Source organism: Mauremys reevesii, linkage group 4 (assembly GCF_016161935.1).
Source record: "Mauremys reevesii isolate NIE-2019 linkage group 4, ASM1616193v1, whole genome shotgun sequence".
Classification (NCBI taxonomy): Eukaryota; Metazoa; Chordata; order Testudines; family Geoemydidae; genus Mauremys; species Mauremys reevesii.
This window is the reverse complement of record NC_052626.1, coordinates 107,060,473-107,087,564: the sequence shown is the minus strand read 5'-3', so window position 1 is coordinate 107,087,564 and position 27,092 is coordinate 107,060,473. Positions and strand designations below refer to the sequence as shown.

At 42.7% G+C, this 27,092-nt stretch overlaps 1 protein-coding gene across 1 annotated transcript in view; it reads right to left on the bottom strand.

Moving 5' to 3' along the window:
* The window catches only part of TRPM5 (transient receptor potential cation channel subfamily M member 5), an 86,925-nt gene that overhangs the window by 37,685 nt on the left and 22,148 nt on the right, over window positions 1-27,092 (bottom strand). The window contains 7 exon segments of the mRNA XM_039535987.1: window positions 53-155; window positions 1,402-1,593; window positions 3,803-3,867; window positions 7,741-7,921; window positions 10,404-10,570; window positions 12,414-12,594; window positions 18,720-18,873. Of these exon segments, the coding sequence (XP_039391921.1) occupies window positions 53-155; window positions 1,402-1,593; window positions 3,803-3,867; window positions 7,741-7,921; window positions 10,404-10,570; window positions 12,414-12,594; window positions 18,720-18,873 (1,043 nt within the window).

The following is a 27,092-nucleotide window of genomic DNA, read 5'->3' as shown; positions in this document are numbered from 1 at the left end:
TGGACTTTAACATATCTAGCAACTATAAAGACCAGCCAAAAGAGATTCTTACCTTTGACCAAAGCTTTCAAAATCACTGTGTCTAATTCATCTGAACCTTCTTGCTCAAAACTGTGCACTGTTAAAAGATGGTGCTGGGAAACAATGTTCTGAATCTACAGGGTTGAAACAAATTGTTTTATTCTTCATCCTATCATTACTGTTAGGCCTAGAGGCCCCAGCTGAGATGACATACATACACTCCTTGCCCCAAAGAGCTCATGTCTTAAATAGAAAAGGCAGATCATGTGGAAGGAAGGGAGAAATTTTATCCCCATTTTACAGATGGGGGGAAAGGAGGCACAGAGAAAACAAGTGTCTTGCCCAAAAGGTCCTTCTTCTCTCCCATTCTTGATTGATGATAGCCATTCCATAGCTAGTATATATAGTGCAGTGAGTTCTAACCATTCCCACCCTTCCACCTGCCATCTTCCCTCCCATTAGCTCTTTCCTTTCTTTAAGGCCACACTCTCTAAAATTGCTTTGTGGAAAAGCCATCACATATTGATATGCAGCCAGAGGGTCAACAAAATGCTTTCTTTTCCTCCTCCCCGAGCTTCTTTGCCTCTTGAGTTTCCCACAGTGCTGCTACCAAGACTTTAAGACATCGTGCTACTGCGTGCATCCCATGGTGATGGTGCCCTAGCAAGCTTCTGCCTGACAGGACAGACATGTGGAACTTTAAAACTGTGGGTTACAGTAGAGGAGGTGATCTGAAGGTCAGATTCAGTTGATTTATATACCTATTAGTTTATTTGGGAAAGAACACTGAAGTGCATACTATCTCCCACATCTTGATTGCAAAGCTCACTGTCCCTTTGATCTATGAATTTATACGCCTTATGGGTCTTAGTCTTTTATTTATTTGTTTTAAGAGTAACTTTTGTTGTTGCTGTTGGAAAAGAATGGGAGTAAAAAGGAGTGGTGAGAAGCAACGGTCTGTTCATACACATCCAGAATCAGGCTTCCACTCGGCAGCTGCAGGTCATGAATTGGGTCTCATCTTCCACAGCTGCAGAACATCCGCAGCTGCCGAGCTTGAATCATGTATCACTTCTCCAGAAGGACAGTGGGGTTCCCATGCACTGGCTGTTACTTGCAGAAACTGTTTAGTGGAGGACAGAGCCCTAAGTGTTTAATTGAATTACTAAGACAAAATAAGTATGCTGTCCATTGAATACCTGATTCTGGTCTCAGATACCTTTTTGTGTGCCGTTAATCTCAGAGCATTTGTATCTATAGCATATTTTTTGAGCAGCCACCCAGCAATTCTGAATATGGGCAGTCGGTACCAGATGAGCCACATAACGTAGAAATGATATCAGAGTTTGTGAGTGTGATACATTAAACCAGTTCACTTACTATTGCTGTCCAATGGAGAATGTCCTTCCATAAAAAGTTTTCTGTAGGGAATTTCTCTTTAAGTTGCTTTTCAACAACTTGTGGCGCAATAAGGTGTGGCTCATTCACTACTGCAGCTAAGATGTCAGCTGTACCCCCCGATCCTGCTAAGATAAGCCAGGGAGCAGAGTTTTCCAAGCCCCTGCAAATTCTCTGTGGTTTTAAAAATACATTTTAGAATGCAGTTATGGAAAGACAAAATACAATGCATTCACATATAAATATATCTTGCAACTAGGGATGTGATTGAATACCTGAACCAGATTCACTCCATTCAGCCTCAGTAAGAATATTTGTGATCACCACAATACTGACTTCTGTGAAGGGATGGCTTGCAGACAGCCACTTAACTATACCCTGTTCCACCATTATCTTCCCAGCTAGCTAAGTGTCCTGATTTGGGTAGCCAAGGTTTAAAAACAGTCACTCTCTTGTAGCTTAGTGTAAAATCCCCATTTTTGAATCTTGGGGCCAGAATTAGGAAGAAAAGGAGAAGCATTGGATGGGAACTCCTCAGTGAGGCACAGTAATCCTGCTGAGGTTGACTGCAAGTTCTGTAAAGCAGAAATTTATTGAGGGAACACTACATCTGGCTACTCAGCATCAGCTGTGAAACCTGGCAACTGGAAGTTTATAAGAGGGCTGCTGAAAACATCCACAAAGAGTGGCCTTTATGCCAAGTTTCATGATATCTGTAGATGGGAAGAGCCATGTAATCACAATGAGGTTCAGGGGAGGCCATGGAAGTTGTATCCTTCAGAGGCTAATAACCATATTATCCTAGTTGAAATAATAATTCATTACTAGCCAATTTATATTGTGGGGTATGTGACAATCTCATTATATGTTCAGACCTCAGTGCCAGCTCTTCTCCTGCACTTTAAAAAAAATACTAGAATCCCTGACATATGTGATAGTCATAGCGATGTTAAAAATAACAATCGGCTATTCATTCCTAGCACATAGGTGAGCCCAGAGCAACACCATCCAGTCTTTTCTTGCTCTCCTAGTCTTGTTCTCTAAAGATTTAAAAAGAAAATCAATTGGCTTGCACTGCAAGGCTTTCAACAGCAACCATGCAGGAATTGCTGCCATATTTAACTTATAAAAGAGAAGGTTAAGAGGTGACTTGATCAGTCTACACTGAGTGAAGATCTTGGATACTTGAGGGTACTTTAATCTAGCAGATAAATGCTTAACAAAATCCAGGGGCTGGTAGTTGAAGTGAGAAAAGTTCAAATTGGAAACAAGGCGAAGACGCTCTTCTCTCTCCCCACTTCCCCCCACACACTTTTTTTATTTATTTTTTAAAACAGTGAGGGTCATTCACCACTGCAACATATTTACAAGGTGTCTGGTAGATCCTCCATCACTTGGAATCTTTAAATCGAGGTTGGCTGTCTTATTAAAGTCAGATGCTCTAGTTCAAACACAAGCTGTTGGGCTCAGTGTAGGAATCACCGGGTGAAATTCTGTGCTGACTTCCTGCATAACAGGCCAACGATAAAATGGAAATTGAAGAAAAAGAGGGTCATCCGGCTAGAGAGCTGATTTCCAAACATAATGTGTGAAGCTGCTGGGGAAAAGATCAAAGCTGAATCTTCGGGTCAATTTACAAATGCTGCTAAAACAGAGTTGGCAGGGTACCTCACTGAGCCCACTGTTTCATAAAGAGAAAACCTGATGGAAATATGATGCTATCAGGCCGGCACATACTGCAAATCTGCTGTTTGTGTTTCCCTGAGTTCTGAGAGGCAGTACTGAATATGCAATGTCTGATCATTGCCAGGAAAAGTTGCCTGGCTACAGGGGTGCTGGAACAATTTGTATAGTGGGGATGCTGAGAGCTATTGAACCAAACTGTAAACCCTGTATATGATGGAAACCACTTCAAGCCCAGGGGTGCGGCAGTACCCCCAGCACCTATGCCTGGCTAATCTGTTTCTACTTGCTTTGTAAGTAATGGCTAGTATTTCTAATTCACCAGATTTTTTTCAGATTTCCACTGCTCACTTTCTGCGGTGTTAGCTAGATGTGTAGTCATATAGGAAACTTAAGTGATTTGCTGATACTTTTAAAACTAAGCAATATTTCTGTTGAATTTGCTCAAACTGCACTATTTCTTGCAGTAAGGGATGTACTGATGAAGCTAATGAATATAAGTTGAATTTAATTTTTTTGTACTAAAAAATTAACTGTTATTACACAATTTGTATATCTTACTACTTAGATTTATAGTTGGCACCCAGCAAAACATTCTGCTAAGTATTTATGTAATATTTGGCAATTACAAAACATGGATTTGTTACCTCCTTGGGGTATTTTTAGAATGAATTTTTAAATATCACAAGTTGCCTCTTACCTCAAGTGTTTTTGGTCCTCCATTTACCAGTAAACAAAGCACAGGGATTTCAATGCTACCTGTTCCTGTGAAATAGATGAGAAAATGTTTAAATTCATAACATTCATAAAGATGTTATGTTGCTGCCATCTTCTGGAAAGCATTGTGCCATCATATGATCCATGGGCTGAAACAAGAGCAATGGACCCTGAGAACACAGGCAATAGGATGGTTGACAGCAAAGGCTGTGAAAAGCACTATGCTCCAGTGGTTAGAGCGTTAGCCTGGGGGTTGGGATCAGGGTTCAATTCCTTGTTCTGCCACAGACTTCCTGTGTGACTTGGGCAATCAGTTCGTGTCTTTGTGCACCTATCTGTAAACAGGGGCGGCTCTAGTAATTTCGCCGCCCCAAGCAGGGTGGCGCGCCGTGAGGGGGCACTCTGCCGGTCGCCGGTCCCGCGGCTCCGGTGGACCTCCTGCAGACGTGCCTGCAGATCTGAGCTTTTTGCAGACTATAATTTCACGTCCTGCAGACGTGCCTGCAGAGGGTCCACTGGTCCCATGGCTCCGGTGGACCTCCCACAGGCACGCCTGCGGATGCTCCACCGAAGCCGCGGGACCAGCGGCCCCTTCGCAGGCACGGCTGCGGGAGGTTCACCGGAGCCACGGGACCAGCGGACCTTCTGCAGGCATGCCTGCGGGAGGTCCACCAGAGCCACCCGCCGCCCTCCCTGCGGGACACCATCCCAAGCATGCGCTTGGCGCGCTGGGGTCTGGAGCCGGCTCTGTCTGTAAAACAGGAATAATAGCCCTGCCCACCTCACAGGCATGATGTGAGGATAAATACATTAATGGCTGTGAGGTGCTTAGATACTGTTGTGATGGGTGCCACCTAAGTACCTCAGATGGATGGCAAGGCCCTGGGAGAGCCAGTATTTGGAATGCTAGGTTAAATACAATTAGAACACACACAGCAAATAGATTCTAACTATTGTTCACTTGTCCTGACTTAAAAAGCTTCAGTGTCTTAGATGCTAGAAAAACAAGATGGTGGTGGCTGTTCCTCTATTTCCAAAGGATCACGGATGCTTCATATGGAATTAGGGTGATCCTCTCTAACTTGCTGATCCATACCCTCCGAGCTGAAGGGAGCTCTATGTAGGCACACTCCTCACTACATCTATACACACGCTTAACATTATAGATACATAGAGTTGTTTTTTGGTTTTGCTTTTTAAAAATATGTACTTCCAACTTTCAAATAAAACTGTTTATAGTGGGAAAAGTTTTGACGAGTGGTATTGTTGGTAAAAACATTTAATTTTTGACAAAAGTTTTTTTTAATTGAAAAATTGAAATTTTGACCATCTCTCCGGATGTGGAACCATCACATGGCATAACTCACATGCATCAAGTTAATCATGTCAATACATGTGTTTGCAGGATCTAGAACTAAACTATGCAGGAAAATGTGAAGACAGAATTCAGGAAAAGGGAGGATAAATGGGAAAGTGATATGAATGAGAGGCCTATGTGATTCTGTTAAGAACAGATGACCCAGATCTGAGCCAGAATTAACCATACATTTCTTTCTTAATGTTCTGTTAGCTTGCTTCACATCAGCCTACAGTGAGATGCAACTTTGCCTAATGTGATGACCAGTAATAGTAAAACTCTATATGATGCAACAACTTTGACAATTTAAAAGAAATGTTTGCAGCCATGCATTTTTAACCATTTTCACGGGAGCATGCAAAAAAAGTCATCCTTCAAAGTTCCCCAACAGCTGCTGCATTTATTTCTAAAGATTGCACAACTGCAGTTTATACTGTAAAATCTACCAAATGAATTTCAAATGGGCCTGCAAGTATGTCTAAAAATAGTGGATCCCACCCAAAAACCCAACCCCTGTAGAGTCAAGTGATGAATGCACCAAATAGCAAGGAGAAGAGGACAATTTGGGTCAAGTGATTTTTAAACATCTCTTATTTATTTATCTTCTTTATTAGGTTGCCTGAAGTAATATATAGATCACCAGGTCCCACTCCATGAGATATCCCAGAATAACCAGTGCAGGTGGTGACAGAACTAACGCAGAACTCAGCTGGAGCATGAAGACGACATATAGTGGGGTCAGTTGTGACTTTGTCTTGTACTGCATGACATGTTTTTGTTGCTTTTTGCAGACTATAATTTCATTTTAAAGGCAAATATCAGAGAGTCCTGTGGCCCCTTATAGACTTACAGAAGTATTGGAGCATGAGCTTTCGTGGGTGAATACTCACTCAAAGTATTCACCCACGAAAGCTTATGCTCCAATACTTCTGTTAGTCTGTAAGGTGCCACAGGCCTCTTTGTCGCTTTTTACAGATCCAGACTAACATGGCTACCCCTCTGATACTAGTCTGCAAAGTGACTCTTGCTTAGTTTACAAGTAAAAAGAGGTTATTTCTAAATGCCAGCCCTGCAAACTCAGCCTGAGATTTGAGTCAAACCGGGTTCTTTCCTATATGAATGTCATCACCTTAACAAACATTCTTTAGGCTCATTTGCTTTCTCTGTTAGTCCATGCAGCTGCATTGGGGGCAGAATTTGGCCTCCAATTGGAGCTTAGTTAACAATTCTGCTGATGAGTGATAAGAGACATGATTCAGCTCGCTTTCTGCTAGCTACGTTAGCTCTGCAGATATAGAAGCAAGAGGAAGTGAAAACGCTTTCCACTATGGGTAACATTCCCCCCTGTGCGGATGGTTGGTACAAGGCCTATGTAACACTTAAGTCCCATTTTAAACAGGGCTTAAGTAGTTTTAGGTGTGCATAGACCTTGCACTGTCTGTACAGGGTTGAATTTCTCCCTCAAATAAATGGACACGACTGAGCATTTCAGCAAGCCCCTCGTTCTGTGATGGATGTGATGTCTCTTGAAGTGGGAGCCAGCAATCCATGAGTTTGGGGGAGATCTAAAATGAAAGTACAGTATGCTGGATGCCCCTCTCTTATAGATGTTATTTGGGGGCACTTCATCTCCGTTTATTTTCAGTTTTTTAAAGCTACTTGCCTGGCAGCTATGAGCATTGAAGAAGGTAGCCCTGCGCTTAAGGAGCTAGACTGGGATGTAGGAGTTCAGTTTCCAGCTCTGAGTCTTGCCTTTTTGGCCCAATTTCCCAGCAATTAAAAGTGGATAATAATACTTCCTTTATGTCTTGTCTATTTAGACTGTAAACTCCTAGGGGCAGGGACTGTCTCTTACTATATGTATGTATAGTGCTTGGCACAAAGGGCCCTGATTTCAGCTGGAGGTTCTAGGTGTTACTAGAGTATAAATATTGTGATAACTTTTTATTGACTAAACAGGGTAGCCAATTGTTTGACTACACTTGTGGTTCATTCCTAAAAAAGTTCAAGAGACCAAATAACCAAACTTAGGCAAACGTATTGTCTAAAGTCAAAGCAGTACAACATGAAAAGGAGACACAGGTCCCCACCTTCCAAGAGCCTAACCTTACCTCCCAGCATGGTCACCTTACACAGGAGGTGTGTGTCACAGATATGCATTTCAGCTAGTATCTGTAGTATGATTTTACGAATTACAAAATTCTTTGCACTTCACTAAAATCCAACCCACCAGTTTGTAACCGTTCCTCAACTTGTTTTTGTTCTGTACTTTTCTTATCTCTGTTTTGGATACTACATTCCAAATCAGTTGCCCATGAAGATACCTATAGTAGGACATAGAATGAATGTAGTTTGATTCTGACGGATTTTGATTTGCTAATGCCAAAGCTGACTTAGCTTTACAAAGAGTTATGGGATACTTAGCATGAATGAACAAACGTAAGCATAATATCATTCAAATATAAAACTTTGCTAATATTTAATACATATTGATATGGTGTGCAATCTGTATAATATATATGTATTGGCTAAAAACTTGATTAATTTCTTTTGCATCTACCTACCTCCATACCCAGTGCGCTGTTCTGAAATGTGTTTCTCCAAGGTGAGCCGTAGTTTAGTAGTTCCATCTGGCTCATCTGGGTTTATCTGATCCACCAAAATAAAATGGGAGTGATTGTTGTCAAGGGAGTACAGTGGCCCTTGGCCATTATCATCTGACTTGTAGCATACAAGGTTTTCATTCTAGAAAAGAGAGAGGTTAATCTCCATAAAATAGATTTTCTATTTTTCTGATGTTAGTGGTTTTGCACTATGTCATAGAAGAAAATAAATATTCCAACACTTCCAATAAAGTCTCTTTTAAAAGTTGGGAGGAAGAGACTGGCATCTTTGTAAAAGACACCAGATTGGGCAGTGCTAGAAAATGAAGTCTTCTGAGTCTCCCTTTTGGATTCTGCAAAATATACTGACACCAAACATCTTGTTTGTTACTTGGGCACCAGTTTAGAACTCCTGGCAATATGTTTTTCTGATCTTAGACAAATGACAAAGGCCACAAACCCTGATGACTGGGGAATAGAGCCTGAAGAGTTCCTAAAGTCTCTGCTCATGTAAATGGGGGTATTTCCATCGACTTCCATTGCATTAGGTCTGTCTTTACACCAGTAGTTAATTTAGGGTACTATATGTACATACTAATTCAAACTATGAAGCATTACTTTGCTGGCAAGACTATGCATGGTCTAATCAATCACTTCTCAACCTGGGAGTTGCACTCTCTGGGGAGTGGGTCACAGAAAGTGTGTGTGTGTGTGTTTGGGGAGGGTGTAACCCTTCCTTTTTTTCCTCTTCCCCTCTCCCATGACCAGATGGATGGGATGTCCTGAAACATTTTTTTTCTAGTATCAGAGAGGTAGCCGTGTTAGTCTGGTTCTGTAAAAGCAGCAAAGAATCCTGTGGCACCTTATAGACTAACAGACGTTTTGCAGCACGAGCTTTCGTGGGTGAATGCCCACTTCGTCGGATGCAAGAGTGGAAATTTCCAGGGGCAGGTAAATATAAGCAAGCAAGAAGCAAGCTAGAGATAACGAGGTTAGATCAATCAGGGAGGATGAGGCCCTGTTCTAGCAGTTGAGGTGTGAAAACCAAGGGAGGAGAAACTGGTTCTACTGCAACATGGAGTCACTGCTAGAAAAGGTTGAGAACCACTGTCTAGGCACAAAGGCTTTATATACATTTGCCCCATTCTGGCAATAAATCCCTTCCTCCTGGTGTCCATCTGCTATTATTTGGGTGTATTGTCACCGGCAGCTCAAACTAGGATTGCCCACCTCTCTTGTCTTCTCTCATCATGATCCTTTAACTTAGCTCCCATTGCAGTAGGATGGTTTTCAATAAATAAACAAACACAGGCCTCTTCCCTTTCCCCTTCCTCTTCCTCCCCACTGACACTTAACACTGGGCTCTAGCAAGATACAGGCAATTCGTCTGCTCAGTCATTTTGCTTGTGTGTTGCTTTCCTTTTCCCCTCCCTCCTGCTGTCTTTTTGTTTTGTATGGGGTAGGGATGTGTCATTGTACGTGTCTGGACAGTTCTGTGCACAGCAGTGGTACCATATAAATAATTGACTGGGGCCTGAGGGTCAGGAGCATATTTCAGTAGCCAAGGGCCAAATCCTAGGCCCAGGGGTCCTCTGCAACCCCAAGCCCTCGAATGACACAGTTTGGCCAGGGGTCACAAGGAACTGAGGCGTAATCCTGAAGGGGGAACTCAATCCCAGGGCATGATCCTGATCCTTCTCGTTCTCTGGGGCCAAGGATGAGGCACTGAGTGTAGCGCTGAGCAGATCTGTGACACTAACTGATAAATAAAAACATGCAGAATTAGCCTCAGGATCAAGGATCTGCAACTAGCTCTTTAGGCCATCTTCTTCTGTGTATACACACAGTGCAAATATAGGTTTCAGAGGGGTAGCCATGTTAGTCTGTATCAGCAAAAACAATGCAGAGTCCTTGTGGCATCTTACAGACTAACAAATTTATTTGGGCTTAAGCTTTCGTGGACTAAAACCTGCTTCATCAGATGCATGGAGTGGAAAATACAGTAGGTAGGTATAAATACACAGCATATGACAAGATGGGAGTTGCCTTACCAAGTGGGGGGTTAGTGCTAATGAGCCAATTCAATTAAGGTGGAAGTGGGCTATTCTCAACAGTTGACAAGAAGGGAGGAAAATTACTGTTGTAGTGCTAATGAGTTCAATGTAATCAAGGTGGCCCATTTCAAACAGTTGACAAGAAGGTATGAGTATCAGCAGGGGGGAAATTAGTTTTTGTAGTGACTGACTGTAGAAAATTATGTAGAATGTAGAAAAATATTAGTGGTATCCTATTAATATGTAAAGAAGTTCTTCCTCCAAGTTCTTCTTAAGTCAGCACTTTTCTCCTGGACTCTGTACTAATCAAATGTATAATACCGATACCTGCTGGATATTTGCAGCATTGCTTGTTAAGCAGGGGGAGATGTCTATGGAGTGCATGCACATGGTGCAAAATCATTATGATCCTAATATAATTTCAGATCTTTCCTGTTCATTCTCATTTTGCTCCTTGGCATTGTCATCTAGAGCAGCTCAATTGTTTTGCTGCCTACCATTAGTAATTATTTTTGGAGAGGCAGTTCATATTTAAATGACTCCATACTATAAGTGTTATGAGAAAAATACCTTCACGTTGTCCAGAATCTCTCCATGCTGAATTTTTCCCAGTGAAGTTATTCCTATTGCAATCACTCTTACTCTGGCTGAAGTACTAGCCAGTGTGTGATCTTGGACTGCTTGCCCTATATGCCTCGTTATTCCAACACGTAGAGCACTGGTAAAGATCCAGGCACCTGAAATTAATTCAATAAAAACATTATGGAGTTAGTTGCTTTACCATTTGGCATATAAGTACCTCTAACTATGTGTTTGTCCAGGCTGGCTCTAGATCTTCTTGGGGCCTCTGAGAAGTCAATCTTTGAGGCCTCAAGCAGATATCGATAATTTGTGTCATTACATATAGAATCATAGTTAGTACTAAACAGGACACTTTTTATTAAAGAAAGCAGTGACAAACAATAGGCACAAACAAACAGTTTCAGACATCTTGAGTCCCAGCTTTGTCATCTTGGTTTAACAGGGACCATACTCCCATCTGGGATGTTTGATGGAGCACGGAGAATCATCTAGAGGCAGAATGCTATTACTGGAAGTAAAGATATGACAGGTCTGCATATCTGGGGCAGTACTACTTCTTGGGGGAAGGGGTGGAGGATGGGAACTGGAGAGGTGGCATCTTGCAGTTGGGATGGAGGACTGATCATGGGATGTTGGAAATGGCTGGTAGATGAGATGCTGCATTAGGGTTTTTCCATTTAGCTCTATGGGAAAGTATCTGACACTCTCTTCTCCTTTCTCTCTGCTGTACTGGAGAGTGGACTCCTCAAAAGAACAGGGCTTTGTTCATTCTTCACCTGTCTAGGGCAAGCCACGGTGGTTACCAGACCCAAATGCTGTAGTGACAACCAAACCACTTGAGGTCGCCCTCGCTAAATGATTTAGCATATTCTGCAAACTGTGTCAGTAGACAAAAAGTAAAGTAAAATAAAAATAAGTCCCTAGCAGTGTCCGCTTGTAGGTATTGAGATGACTTGCAACATAGGAAGTGTACAGTAAATATAAACAGCAGCTGCAATGATCTCAATAACTATTTCTGTTTATGGTACTTCTGATACTACCTTAGTACTTGGCTTTTTTTAGTAATGAAAAGCAAAACGGCACTGTGACCTTTTTTTCCAGAACCAGCAAAGCAATATGAACAGAGTATATACTATATTGAGCACTAAAGTATGCTTTAAGCACTTTATATACTTCAAAATGCAGTTATGCTCATAGGGGCAAAGAAAAAATGGCTTCTTAACAGACAGATATGTATTCAGAGTCCTATTTGCCAATTGTTGTGTCAATATTTCAAATACTTTTCATTCCTGTTAGCCCTGCAGTGAACAACAGATAAAGTGAACCAGATTCTTTTCTGGTTTCTGCATCACTTAACAAAATTGTAAACTCAGTTCCAATAAAAAAAATTCTTTATGAATGGTGAGGATGTGATGCCCACAATAGGTCAGTTTGACTTTCAGATTCCAGGTTGAGTTTGCTGGGCTGCCAGTTAAAAGACACAAAAACACACACACTTTTAATCATAAGGTGAAGAGATTCAGGTGGTATTTTTCAGAAGTTCTCTCTTGTCTCAACTCTGTTCCCACTGCAGTCAAGACTGACTTCAATGGGAGTGTAGTTAAGCCAATGCTGAGTGTTTTTGAAAATCCTGCCGCTACTAGGGAGCTGGAGAGAGAAAATTGATATGGATCCCACTGTGACAACTTTTTCCCCATCACCTTTTAGAGTATAACTGCACTTCAAACGTTTATCAGTTGCAAGAACCACTGCCTGGAGGAATTTGGATGAAGTAGTAAATAATTGAGATACAAGTTACTGCAGTATGACTATCATTAATACATATCTTAATACAGGTGTAGGCCACCATCCAGCAAAGCCCTTAAGCATGTGTTTAATTGTTATGCATATGAGCAGTTCCACTGAAATTAATGATGAAAGATTGGCAAATGCTGGATGGGGACTCTTTAGGGTGGAGGTAGAAGAAATGATGTTCCCGATTTTGGAAGTTGAACCAACCAGTGCTTTCTGTGGCCTTTACAAGTCCTTTTCTTAAGGTGTCCCGTAACCAAGGTTTCATCTGGAAGTTTTCTTCTTCTCCAACTAAAGAGATAACCAAGTTGGGAGCAGGTAGGTTCCATTTGTTGATCATAATATCAAATATAACTCCAGGGTGGATGGCGCATGGAACTTTAACAAACTGTAATAAACAAAAGGGCACTGAATAACAAGATAGGGGTTATACTGTACTGCTATCTTTACAAATTAATTGGTAAAATTATACCTCTCAAAACTACAGCAAATACAGGGTATAAGTTGCAGTGTGGTACACTGCATTGCTTTATTCTTCCCTCGCGCCACTGTAAAGTGATTTTCCAATGCATTGGAGGCATCAGAACATGAAGAGATGTTGACTTGTTCTTCATCAAGATCATTTTTATGTGATTTCCCTTTCTCTCTCCCCTCTGTCCTCCCATTAGTGGAAATGGTTCGTATACCGTACCTGGTCACTAGCAAGATTGGTGTTCATCAAATTACAGTTTTACTGTAGAGGATGGCTCAGAGATATGATGTATATAATTGGAACAGATGGGGAAAATCCTTCACCATAACAGTGAAATACTGTACTGAGAGACCTTAATATTCAAAAAGAAGGAGTTTGTCTCCAAGAAGAGTTTGACTTGGCATGTCGGGTCAAGGTGGTGTAGGACATAAAACTTTTTGTGGACAGGAAGCCTGTGCTGGGGTGTACAAACCCCATGCTGGCAGTGACAGAGTTTAAGGGGAGCGTCACAACCCAATTAGCCCAATCTGTGTCACCTGCAGGGGAGACAGGTCATTAAGGACTAGACCCAGCTGGGGAGAACCAGACTAGGTGTTTCCTGTAAATGTAGAGCAAGAGAGAGGTGACCCCGGAGAGAGGTAGTTGAACCACAGAGGGGTCTGCAAGAAGGAGTTTGTACCCTGGGACTCTCCCTGAAGGGAGAAGGCAGCTGGGGAGGAGGAGACTTCAGAAGCAGGCCTGGGAGAAGAGAGACTCCAGGAGAGAGGCCCTGAGGGTCAGCAGCTCAAGATGAGCCAGGCGTCAAGGGAGAAAGCCCTGTGAGGTGGTGCTCTGTAACAGAGGAAGGAAGAACTCTGCAGAGACTGTGAGAGCAAGAAAGAGACTGCAGAGAATTGCATCTGGGGAGGGCAGAAGAGATTTTGTTCCCTTGAGTTTAGACATCCTGGGTCACAGAGTAACAATAACGTTGGCCCTTTAAGGGTACGTCTACACAGTGATTAAACACCTGTGGCTGGCCTGGGTCACCTGGGTCGGGCTCAGGTAGCAGGGCTGTAAAACTGCAGTATAAATGTTTAGGATCAGACTGGTGCCTGAGCTCTAGGACCCTGTGAGGAGAGAGGGCCCCAGAGTCCAGGCTCCAGCCTGAGCCCAAATGTCTACACAGTGATTTTATTATTATTATTATTATTATTTATTTTTAGCCCTGCAGCCCGATCATTGTGAGTCCAAACCTGCTGACCCAGGCCAGCTGCAGCTGGGCCCCAGGTCTTTTATTCGAGTGTAGACATACCCTTAGAGGGAAGAGGCCAATGTGCCTATGACTGGTCAATTTAGGCTTTAGAGGGCACCTGGCCCTAGAGGGAAGGAGACCTGGAGAGTCAGAGCCTGAGAAGAGTCAGATGCAGGAGGTGGTGTGGTGAGAGCTGCCTCAGACTCGGAGGCAGGGAACAGCAAGGAAGAGCTGGCAGGAGCTTCTTGGGAGAGAGCTTCAGGAGATCCAGTAGAGAAAGCTGAGCTCCTATGGGATCTGTAACAGGAGTGTTGGGGAGAACTGACACAAGCTGGGGACCCCTGATGAGTAGAAGACTTGGGCAGTGGCCCGAAGAGGATCTGGCTCGGTCAGAAGAGCTGAACCCAGAAGCGAGAAAGCTGTTGTGGGTGCCCCTGAGCAGGGATAGGACTCACTGGAGGAGTAAAGCGTTTCAGAAGCGGAGAGCCCTCTGGATGAAGAAGTGAGTGAAAGGCAGCAAGAAATGGGTCACTCTCAGATAGGGATGTCTGGAGAGTGCGGCCCTTGATTGGGGGCAAATGGGAACAAAGTGCTGCTGCTATTGACTTTTGGGTGGGTGCTGTGAAGGTGATCTCCCTGGAGAGAAGAATGGGAAAATCCCCCTGTATCTTTGTATGTTTGTTACAGAAAATGGAGAATGGTTTGACTTACAAGATTTTAGGGTATTACTGCACTGGTGTATGTGAATAAATTTATGCCCAGGGGCAGGCTTTGTATTGGACACTGAAGGACTATGCCCCTCTTATGGATGAAAGAAAGTGAAAATTGAGGCAGGTGCCTCTGCCGGAAGCTGGTGGGTGTCCCAGGCAGGGCTGACCTATCACACTCTGGAGGATGTGGTTCTCTTGCTGTGACCTGGCCAGAGGGCCATGTCACTGCCCAGACCACTGAAGTCTGGAGGGGATAGTGAAGCAGAGGGACTGCAATGCTGAGTCTTGCCATGAGGAAGCACTTCAGGACAGTGAATCTGACAGAGCCACACATTAGGACTGATCCTGCAGACCTTGCTGAGGCAGTTCTGCCTTAGGAATTGCCATATCAGATCAACAGGTAGGCAGCCATCACCATAGTCCCTGAACACCTCAAAATCGTAAGTGTATTTATCCTCACCACACCCCTTTGAGGTAGGGAAGTGCTACTATCCCCATTTTATACATGGGGAACTGAGTCTGAGAGACTAAGTGATGCCCAAAGTCACAAGTTTTAGCTTAATACTCTTTCTGACACTGGCCAGTACAAAATACATCAGAAGAAGGTGCAGAAGACCCTGTAATGGACAAGTATGGAAAAACCTGCCAATAGAGGAAAGTGTCTGCCCAACTTCCATCACCCAGGTTTTTTACTTTTTTGTACGGAAAAGGTTTTATATTCCTTTTAAAAAAATAAACAAATCTTGGATGTTATCCATATAAATATCTAGTTATGTCTTTTTATCCGGTTAAGTTCTTGACCTCACTGGGGTCTTATTGGCAGTGAGTTCTACTGGTTAATTATTCATTGTGTATCTCCCCAGTATCCACAGTGGTGAAGACTGATGCATTATTGAGTTCTTCTTCAATGTCCTTGTCCTCCTCAACCGCTGTCTTGACTCCTGTGGAGTCCAGCGGGCTTCACCATTTTGTCACAGATTTCTTGTTTCTGCACTACCTGAATTATTTCTTGTCTGTTTTTATATCTTTGGCTATTTGCTCTTCAAATACTCTCTGAGCCTTCCTAATTTTCATGACCTGCCTTAGTTTATGCTCTTTTTCCACTGACTTCACTTGAGCTGGATTTCTACTTTCTGTGGATACCTGTTTGGGTCAAATAATCCGTTGATAATTCAGTGATGCAGAGTTCAATGACAAGCAAAGATTTCTCTGCTGATGTATTTACTAAGTACGATGCATGGTTTTCATCATTGGATTGGCATTAAAAGTCTAAAACAGATCAGTGATGTCAATAGGATCAGCCAGAGGAAATAAACCAAAGTGCCTCAGCTCTTAAAATATTTACCAGAAGAGTATAGTACATACAAGTCTTCTAGACCATTGTTGTAAACTAGAGCTAAGTACTGTAACCACATATCCCCATTGTACTAAGCTTTCCCAGCCCACCATTCAACTGTGGACATACTTTGATATATAATTATGATCTAATTTCCTAGGGCTATTCATGAGTGCGTTGTCTTCATTCTATAGTAATGGGCTTTGGAAGTAACAGTCACTTAATGTTTATATATGACACTTTAAATCACATGCTGTTTTGCTTCCAATAAGGCTTGCTTTTGTTATATACTATAAAAGGTATTAAAAAAAATAAGGATGGGTACAAATTACAGAATAACAGAAAGAAAAGAAAAAGTGTTAGAACCACCTATTTATACATATTGCCTCCAACAAAATAGGCTTCTTCAAGGAAGCCTTAGACTGTTTTAAAAAATCTACTGAACAGTAACCTATATAACTCTCAACATGCATACCACTCACACAAGCCATTGTGTGATCTTATCATGAACACCCTTTAGCACTGCCTCCATGAATCTGATGCTTCCTCCTGTTTTTATCTTAATTTTGTTGTAAGGTCTTCTGGGTGCAGACTCCAAGAGGGACTCCATCCCCTACATGCTATTCTGATGGTGTATTAGGATGGTAAAGAAGCCCACAAGGGACCAGGGAGAATTCCCCAGCGATAAACTTTGTATTGGACCACCTGTCCCTGCCTTGTGCTGGCCTGTTGGCATACTGTTGGGTGCTGAGGATAGAACCAGGCATGGGGAAACGAATCAAACCACTGTGGCTGGTCTGGTAATGCTGTGGAGGCTGCTATAACTGAGAGAAGTTCCTAGGGCTGCCAAGATAACATCAGAGACTGTTTTGGTCCTGCAGCAGCCTACAGTCTAAAAGGCACAGTTTCCTACCTACAAGTCTCCCTGAGATGTGCCTTCCATAGAGATGCAGCATAGAGTTTGATCATCCATTTTCATTTATTTTGTACTGCACATTTATAGCGAAATATCCATAGGCTAAGATTTTAAAAGTGCCTTATGATTTTGGGAACCTGTTCGTTTGTTGTTGTTGTTGTTGTTGTTTTTGAATACCCAACTGGAGACATTGTAAAGGTGCCTGATTTTTCAAAGGATGGGTGCTCAGTCCTTTCTGAAAATCAGGCCCCTTAAAAATTGTAGCAATTTTTTAATCACTAATCCTGTTTTTTTTAACCTTGGCTGCTAGTAACCATTTTAAAAGTATATTTGTTGTTGCAGTTTAGATAGGGAATCCCACTGTATTTTTGTATCCTTCCTCCTTTTTCTTTTGCATCTGCCTATTTTGAATGCACGAGTTTGTTACCTTTGTATGATCACTAAACCACACGCATTGCTGTGGCATCTGAGCACCTTCCAAAGTTAAAAAATAAATAGGTGACGGATATAGGTGAGGTTTTCACCTTCTCTGTGTTGTATATTGGGTAATAAGTGACACCAGAGTCTTGAAGGTGTCATTTGGCTGAATATGATTGTGAATGCAAATGCATATGCATATCCCTTAGCAAAGTGGCTCTCAGCCTTTCCAGACTACTGTATCCCTTTCAGGAGTCTGATTTGTCTTGGTTACCCCCAAGTTTCACCTCCCTTAAAACCTACTTGCTTACAAAATCAGACACAAAAATACAAAGTCACAGCACACTGTTACTGAAAAATTGCTGACTTTCTCATTTTTACCACATAATTATAAAATAAATCAATTGGAATATAAATATTGTACTTACATATCAGTGTATAGTACATAGAGCAGTAGAAACAAGTCATTGTCTGTATGAAATGTTAGTTTATACTGACTTCACTAGTGCTTTTTACATAGCCTGTTGTAAAACTAGGTAAATATCTAGGTGAGTTGATGTACCCCCTGGAAGGCCTCTGTGTACCTCTGGTTGAGAATCACTGCCCCAGAGGCAGGAGTGTCCAGTGGTTTGAATGCAGGGCTGAGAGCCTGGGATGCCTGAGTCCTCTTCCTACCTTTGTCACTAATTCACTTTACACATTTTGGGCCAGATCCTCAGCTAGTGTAAATCAGTATAGCTTCATTAGGTCAAAGTAGCTATGCTGACTTACACCAGCTGAGGATCTGCTCAGAATCCCATGCCTTCATCGGCACAAGCCTTGGTGAGTGGCTAAGAGGAGTTCTGGAGTTTCGGTGACTGTGGAGGACTTGACTTGGGAGAGTTTTACTAGGTAGCATCAAAGGATGAGATTATGGATATGGGATGGATAGAAAGTAACAGAAACTTCTTCTGGAAGTACAGAGGGAAGAAGTCAGGCTAGAATTTTAATAAATAAATAGGCAAAGGATACATTTTTTTAAAATGTTTTAAAAAGAAGTTTAAAAAATTGATGGGCAGAAGCTGAAATAGGCAAATGATATGCAAATAGACAAAGCTAGGAAGGGTAAAATAAACTAAAAAAGTGTAAATGGTTCAAAGCCATCCAGTTGTGCATGATGCTTATTTATGTAACCAAGTGATCTTATAACTGTCAGCCTTTCTTCCTTTCTCCTTTCTTCTTGTTTGTTGCATTTGTGTGTCTTACTTTAAATTAGATTGTAAGCTCTTTGGGGCAAGAACCATGACTTCACATGGGCTTGTACAGCACACAGCACTGATGCCCCAGTCCTGTTTTTGAAACTTTGCATGCTACTGTAATACAAATTAACTAATCTGACAATAGGAATAGAAGTCAAGAACCTGAAGTTCCTTAATGGGAGAAGTATCATACCTTCCCAAGTTTCTTTCCGGAAGCCATGAAGTCAATTTCTCCTGTACAGTATGGCAATTCCCTTCTGAGTGCTTCTTCTTTGTCATTACTGCAAAGTTTGGCTTCTGTGTCTTCCATTGGAGCAGTGGTATGATAATTAGTGCAGATGGATTCTCTGAAATAATGGAGCACTTAAAGATGAGAGTTCAAAAGTATTCAGGTTACATTGGGAAAGTCACAAAATTTGCCAGAATTAATAAATAACAATTACTCTTCATTCGGATTGTTCATCTGTATTCCCCTATTTTACCCTTTATCACAGGAATAGTCAATTATTTTTTTGTTGAGGTTCAAATTTCTTGGTCAAGATTCAGACCAGAGAATATAATTAAAAAATTAATAACAATAATTATAATAAGTAAATAAAAAGATTTTGGGGTCAGTTCAAAAGCATCTGGCTGTCTGGATTTGGCCCGTGGTCCGCCTATTGACTACCCTTCTTTAGCATTTTGTCTTAATATTAATATGTTATAGTGGTAGCATAACATTATATTACAGACAAGACTGGAGTCCCATTTGCTCAGTGGTGTGAGGGCTGCCTCCTACTGTGCACATATACAGCAGAGTTTAGGATCGAAATAGACAAGACAAAGGAAGTACTATAATACTCCTCTGGCAGATAGGGAGCCAAAGCACAAAGATTTGAAGTGAGTTGCCCAAGGTCACATGGGAAATCTACGGCAGAGCCAGGAATTGAACCAAGGTCTCTCAAGTTGAAAAGAGCGGCCTTGGCATGAAACAACAGTTGTGCTCGTGGCAGCAACTAGTGATGTTTGTGTTGCAACTTCTTGGTGTTGTCATCCCATTGTGCCACCCAGACGCTGTTTTGTTGTGTAGCAACCCAAAATAACAAAGTTGAGGCTTTTGTACTGGCTTGAAGCTATTTCGGGGGAGGTTCAGCCCCAGCTGTTCATGGGAATGACTCACTGATTGCATGTGTCTCATTTTCAGTGTGTGAGACTTGAATGCTCTGTAGCTGTTGGGCACAACATAAAAGTCTCACGCTCCCATCCGTACGTGGATGTAGCTATGCATTTGCAGAAGAGGGAAGCCCACCAAGACAGCATGCGCCCAATGTTGCAGAAACTCACCTGTAACTAAAATCCATGAGAAGTTCCTCATGCGTTAACCTGTGTGAATCTAATGGAACTATGCTATGTGTTGGGGTTTAAACCAGCAATTCAGTCAGTGCAATCTGTTTGTCATGTGTCTGCTACTCTCCCACAGACTGGCTAAAGATGCTAGGGTTGAAAAAAGCAAAAACACCCTACACCTGTATGGAAATTCATAGAATCATAGACTATCAGGGTTGGAAGGGACTTCAGGAGGTCATCTAGTCCAACCCCCTGCTCAAAGCAGGACCAATCCCCAACTAAGTTATTCCAGCCAGGGCTTTGTCAAGGCTGACCTTAAAAACCTCTAAGGAAGGAGATTCCATCACCTCGCTAGACAACCCATTCCAGTGCTTCACCGCCCTCCTAGTGAAAAAGATTTTCCTAATATCCACCCTAAACTTCCCCCACTGCAACTTGAGACCGTTACTCTTTGTTCTGTCATCTGGTACCACTGAGAACAGTCTAGATCCATCCTCTTTGGAACCCCCTTTCAGGTAGTTGAAAGCAGCTATCAAATCCCCCTCATTCTTCTCTTCTGCAGACAAAACAATCCCAGTTCCTTCAGCCTCTCCTCATAAGTCATGTGCTCCAGCCCCCTAATCATTTTTGTTGCCCTCTGCTGGACTCTTTCCAATTTTTCCACATCCTTTTTGTAGTGTGGGACCCAAAACTGGACACAGTATTCCAGATGAGGCCTCACCAATGTTGAATAGAGGGGAATGATCACGTCCCTCGATCTGCTGGCAATGCCCCTACTTATATAGCCCAAAATGCCGTTAACCTTCTTGGCAACAAGGGCACACTGTTGATTCATATCCAGCTTCTCGTCCACTGTAACCCCTAGTTCTTTTTCTGCAGAACTGCTGCCTAGCCATTTGGTCCCTAGTCTGTAGCAGGGCATGGGATTCATCCATCCTAAGTGCAGGACTCTGCACTTGTCCTTGTTGAACCTCATCAGATTTCTTTTGGCGCAATCCTCTAATTTGTCTAGGTCCCTCTGTATCCTATCCCTACCCTCAGGAGTATCTACCACTCCTCCCAGTTTAATGCCATCTGCAAACTTGCTGGGGATGCAGTCCACGCCATCCTCGAGATCAGTGTTTCCCAAACTTGGGATGCCGCTTGCATAGGGAAAGCCTCTGCCGGGCCGGGCCGGGCCAGGCCAGGCCAGTTTGTTTACCTGCCACATCCGCAGTTTCGGCCGATCATGACTCCCACTGGCCGGGTTTGCTGCTCCAGGCCAATGGGAGTTGCAGGAAGGCCATTGGCCTGGAGCAGCGAACTGCGACCAGTGGGAGCCACGATTGGCTGAACCTGCGGACGCAGCAGGTAAACAAACCGACCCAGCCCACCAGGGGCTTTCCCTGCAGAAGCGGCATCCCAAGTTTTGGAAACACTGCTCCAGATCATTAATGAAGATATTGAACAAAACCGGCCCCAGGACCGACACTTGGGGCACTCCACTTGATATCAGCTGCCAACTAGATATGGAGCCATTGATCACTACCCATTGAGCCCGATGATCTAGCCAGCTTTCTATCCACCTTATAGTCCATTCATCCAGCCCATACTACTTTAACTTGCTGGCAAGAATACTGTGGGAGATCGTATCAAAAGCTGTGCTAAAGTCAAGGAATAACACGTCCACTGCTTTCCCTTCATCCACAGAGCCAGTTATCTCCTCATAGAAGGCAATCAGGTTAGTCAGGCATGACTTGCCCTTGATGAATCCATGCTGACTGTTCCTGATCACTTTCCTCTCCTCTAAGTGCTTCAGAATTGATTCCTTGAGGTCCTGCTCCATGGTTTTTCCAGGGACTGAGGTGAAACTGACTGGCCTGTAGTTTCCCGGCTCCTCCTCCTTCCCTTTTTTTAAAGATGGGCACTACATTAGCCTTTTTCCAGTCATCCGGGACCTCCCCTGATAATCATGAGTTTTCAAAGATAATGGCCAATGGCTCTGCAATCACATTAGCCAACTCCTTTAGCACCCTCGGATGCAGCTCATCTGGCCCTATGGACTTGTGCTCATCCAGCTTTTCTAAATGGACTTTTGCTCATCCCCTTCTTTCTCCACAGAGGGCTGGTCCCATGCTGTGTTGCCCAGTTCAGTAGTCTGGGAATTGACCTTGTTCGTGAAGACAGAGGCAAAAAAAGCATTGAGTACATTAGCTTTTTCCACATCCTCTGTCACTAGGTTTCCTCTCTCATTCAGTAATTGGCCCACACTTTCCTTGACTTTCTTCTTGTTATTAACATACCTGAAGAAAATCTTCTTGTTACTCTTAACATCTCTTGGTATATTTTATGTTTTATCTTCTATATTTTATGGCAGTGTAGTAAGACTCCTGCTTGTGCTCAGGGGCGGCTCCAGGCCCCAGCACTCCAAGTGCGTGCTTGGGGCGGCATGCCGTGGGAGGCACTCTGCTGGTCGCCGGGAGGGCGGCAGGCAGCTCCAGTGGACTTCCCGCAGGCGTGCCTGCGGAGGGTCCACTGGTCCTGCGGCTTCGGTGGAGCATCCGCAGGCACGCCTGCGGGAGGTCCACCGGAGCTGCAGGACCGGCGACCGGCAGAGCGCCCCCCATGGCGTGCCACCGTGCTTAGGGCGGCGAAATGGCTAGAGCTGACCCTGCTTGGACTCATCTTGAAAATTTGAATCTGAATTCCAACTTCACCAAAGTTTGGGGATATTTTGATCTGGAAGGTTGGTTTGGGCCTTAGAGATGGGCCCACATCACAAATTTCAGGTCTGGAACCAGCTCCAAATTTATCCAAAGTCTGGGCATGTTCTAGCCAGATTTTGTTTTCAGGACAAAGATTCTCAGATGGTAAAAGGTATACTTTCTGGGTATCCATTGATTAACCCTATTAACAACCTCAGGTTATATACAGAAGTTTCTGTTTGGCATTTAGATAGTTATTTTTACAGATACAATCCCCTAGACTGACACCAATCATGTGACCCTACATCTGACCTGCTCTTCTGGAGACTAGATAGGCAACAGTAGGGCAATAATAAAGCACCTTCATGCAGTGATCAAGACGTGGGGGCTTCAATCGGTGGCCTGGTTTGTGATAATACTGGAGCCAATGTTAGTAATAACCAGTACAGCTGCCCAGCAGATAGGGTTGTGATCCAGGAAGAAATGCCTGCATTATACAAAGCAGGAAAGGTGGTTCTGACTGCAGAGTGGCAAAACATCAACCCTGAAATTGAACACAATTCAGGATGGCATCCATGCAAGCACCTCCTACAGTCATATATAGAGTTGGCAATCAGATTAGATGAGAAATTGAGCTATTCTAGTATGGAATTTCTTAGTTTCCTGTGCATTTTGTCCAGGTGACATTGCAGATAATTCCAACAGATGGTACTGCATTTCTTAGTAAGAACTGATTCTAATTCCAGTGTTTACTTATTCCCCTTGTCTCTATTCTCTAATCACCCAGGAATAGTCAGTCAGTTGGACTCTTAATATGGCTGCACTTAAATGCTGATTCTGTTGCATGTCTGGCATAGCACTGTGACAAGCAGTAACTGATGAAACTAGTAAACTTTGCTTTTGTATTTAATGCTTTTTGGAGGGGACATTCATAGATTCTAAGGCCAGAAAGGACCATTGTGATCATCTAGACAGACCTCCTATATAACAGAACTTTGACATTGTAAGGGGCGCTCTCTGCATTCAGCAAAAACCTGAAACAAACTCCATGAAAATAGCGTGACTCATTTGCCATAAAGATCATATCCAAATGATTTGCAGATATTGCCTTCAAATGCAAATGCCAAACACTGGTTTTGTGCCACTGCTGTTTTGCATTTGTTGTTCCAGGCAGCTATGGAATGGAATCCATGTGATTCACAGGACAATACAAACATCCTAGCATCCAGATCACTTGCCTCCATTTTCAAAATGGAGATGGGCTTACATTGAAATACCTACCAGAAGATAAAGGTAAACTAGTACAGATTATCTTTATCTTTATTTTAACGCTTCCACTGTCATGGTCAGCTATCACTGTGCTGAGCTAGAACACAACATTGTTCTTTTAAGGGCCTGCTTTTTATTTGAAACTATGCACTGCAATGGGACTGTAGCAGGTATTGAACATAGAGCAGCACATGACTTGCATTTTCCCCTAGGTATTTAATATGGTAGGCAGCAATGAAGAGGATAAACAAAAAATAAATTCTATTATTTTCTCTTGGATTGGTCAGTATTTATTCTTTACAAAACAAACCTTGCATTGACAATGTATTGACTAATGATCTATTACAATTAATTGTAATTTCATTTGGCTCCTCTTGTTCTTGGATCTTCTTGAAATGCTTCCCTTTGAAGTCAGTGGAAAGACTGTCATTGGTTTCAATAGGCATCGAATCCAGCCCTAAAACTGCACTGGACTCCAAGTGCATCATGTTACCACTGTTGGGCCAGATCTTCACATGGTATAAGTCAGCATATTCCATAGAAGTCAGCTGAGCTTTGTTGATTTACATCAACTGAAGATGTGGTCCATTGTTTGATTGTAAGGATCCAGGAAAAGTATTAATCAGAAAAGGCAGACAGTGGCTAATGGGAGATTAGCCCATGTACTGATGGGGAAAATTAAAAACATGTCCTTCCAAGAAGGAGAGAGGAATATGCCACAAGCAGAACTGATTGAAAAACCTGGGGGGAAATATTTTGCCTTTTTTCCCCTCTAAAATTTTAATGAAAATTTTCATTGTAAAATCAAATTTTCAGAAAATTTCAATGAGCTCTAATTCTGAGCTTTTCCACTCTCTGTGAGGCCAACATATGCCCAAACCTAAACAAAAATAACTGATTTTAAAAGGTGAGCAGTGGGGGGGAGGGCGTGAAATGAGACTTTCCCACCAACCTCTGTGTGTGTGTTTAAAAACCAACCAACCCCAAAGCCCAAACACAATGTATTTGACAGCCTTACTTTAGGTATGGACCAGGTCTAGGTAAATACATCTTTTTTATAACTTTACTATCTATATAAAAGATAGGTATTATTAATATTAGTGGGTCAAATGCTGACCTGGATGCTTCCATTGTCTTTAATTTCCAGTGTCCATGGAAAGAATGTGACTAATTATACTGTAACTGAAACACAATAACCCAGAAAACTATTTCAAACTAGCCTAGCAAGTTAATACAGTTTAAAAATAATACAATTGTCAGTGCCACCTACACATAAATCAACATCATTTATACCTGGTGATGGCCTAAGTGTGGTGATTCACTGTGTGATCCAGTCTCATGAGTCACTATTTCTGTGAAGTAGTCTTTTAAAGTATTTAAAGCATGCTGTCAGGACTGAGCCATTATAAGATTGGGGCATGTAATACCATGGCCTAATACTATAGCACAGTTTGTTACCACCCAGTCCTGAACCAAGATTTAAATTGTGTTGAGGGCTTCCATATTGTGACTGGTCCCTACCGCAGCTGACACTGAAGCTCAGGCAGGACCCAAACTGTCTTGGTCCAAGCAAACTGTTGGCTGGAACCATTTTTCTGAATGGCACCAATGGCTGGCGTAGACAAGGCCCAGCCATGTTATGGAATAATTTACAACATCAGGTGATACCATAAGTACTACCAGCACACCCAGCATACCTGAGCTATAGCACAGTTTTAGGTGTCATTATAATGTATTTGTGTGTAGGCAGGGCCAGATTGTTCTATAATGGTATATATAATCATATAATAGTTTAAGCCAGCTGGATTTACTGGTAGAACCCAGGTTGTCACAGGGTTATGTAAGCCATTTCCTAATATGGGTTAAGACAGTGCCCATTTATGCCCTGATTCAGCACAGCACTTATGCATATGCTTGTTGAACTAAGGCCTAAATCCAGGTGGAAAGGCATCCTGTTCCCACATGGAAAAGGGGTAGGAAGTGGGGATGATTCAAATGCAGTTTCCATTCCTATTATAGAATCACAGAAATGTAGGGATGGAAGACATCTCAAGAGGTCATCCAGTCCATTGCCCTGTGCTGAGGCAGGATTAAGTATATCTAGACCATCCCTGATAGCTATTTGTATAACCTGTTCTTAAAAACCTCCAAGGACAAAGATGATATAACCTTCCTAGGTAACATGTTCCAGTGCTTAACTATCCTTATAATTAGAAGCCTAATATCCAACCTAAATCTCCATTGCTTCATACTAAGCTCATTATTTCCTGTCATACCTTAGGTGGACATGGAAAACAACTGATCACCTTTTTCATACTTGAAGACTATTACTCTGTTCCCCCTCCAGTCGTCTTCTCTCTAGACTAATTACGCCCAATTTCTTCTAGCTTTCCTCAGAGCCCATATTTTCTAAACCTCTTATTTTTGTTGCTCTTCTCTGGACTCTCCGCAATTTGACATCTTTCTTGAAGTGTGGTGTCCAAAACTGGACAGAGTACTCCAGCTGAGGCCTCACCAGTTCTGAGTAGAGTGGAACAATTAGCTCCCATGTCTTACACGTGACATTCATGTTAACACATCCCAGGATGACATTTGCCACCTTGGCAACAGCATCACACTGTTTGTGATCCGCTATAACCCCCAGATCCTTTTCAGCAGGACTATTGCCTGGCCTGTTGTTCCCCATTTTGTATATGTCCACTTCCTGCAGAAGGTGCTCCATGCAAGGTGGGGAGTCAGCATCCTTCCCCTGCTGGCATCATTGGGATTCCCTAGGCATCAGATTGCAATAGCTTTCCCAGAGAGCCTGCTTCATACTGGGGATCCCCCTCTGAAGAGGGCCCTAGGAGTAGGGCGTCCTAGATAGAACAGCTCCATTGGAGCCACAGCAACAGGGAGTTGGCAGTTGGGGAGGGGTGTGGATCCTGGGACTCCAGAGCTGGTGCAGAGGCTTGGGCCTGAATGTAGCTGGTTCTGACCTCCTGTAAATCCAGTGGGATTTGGGGGTCAATCCAGGTTCATTCTATAAAGGGAATGCCCTGCCCCTTCAAAGGAACAATGTGTGTGAGGGAATCTATGATGGGGATGCCTACAAAGATTTCTTTTTGTAGGTTTTACTACAGGAGTAAATGACGTAGCCCATGGTTGGGTTATCTCCATGGTAGGATTTGAGCATGAGTTGGAGTCATTTGAGCATGAACCATTTTTACACATGGTCCTAGGTAACTTTGGGCTTGTCTACATGAACATGTAGTTTGCGATAAGTTAGCATATGAATCTACCCCACA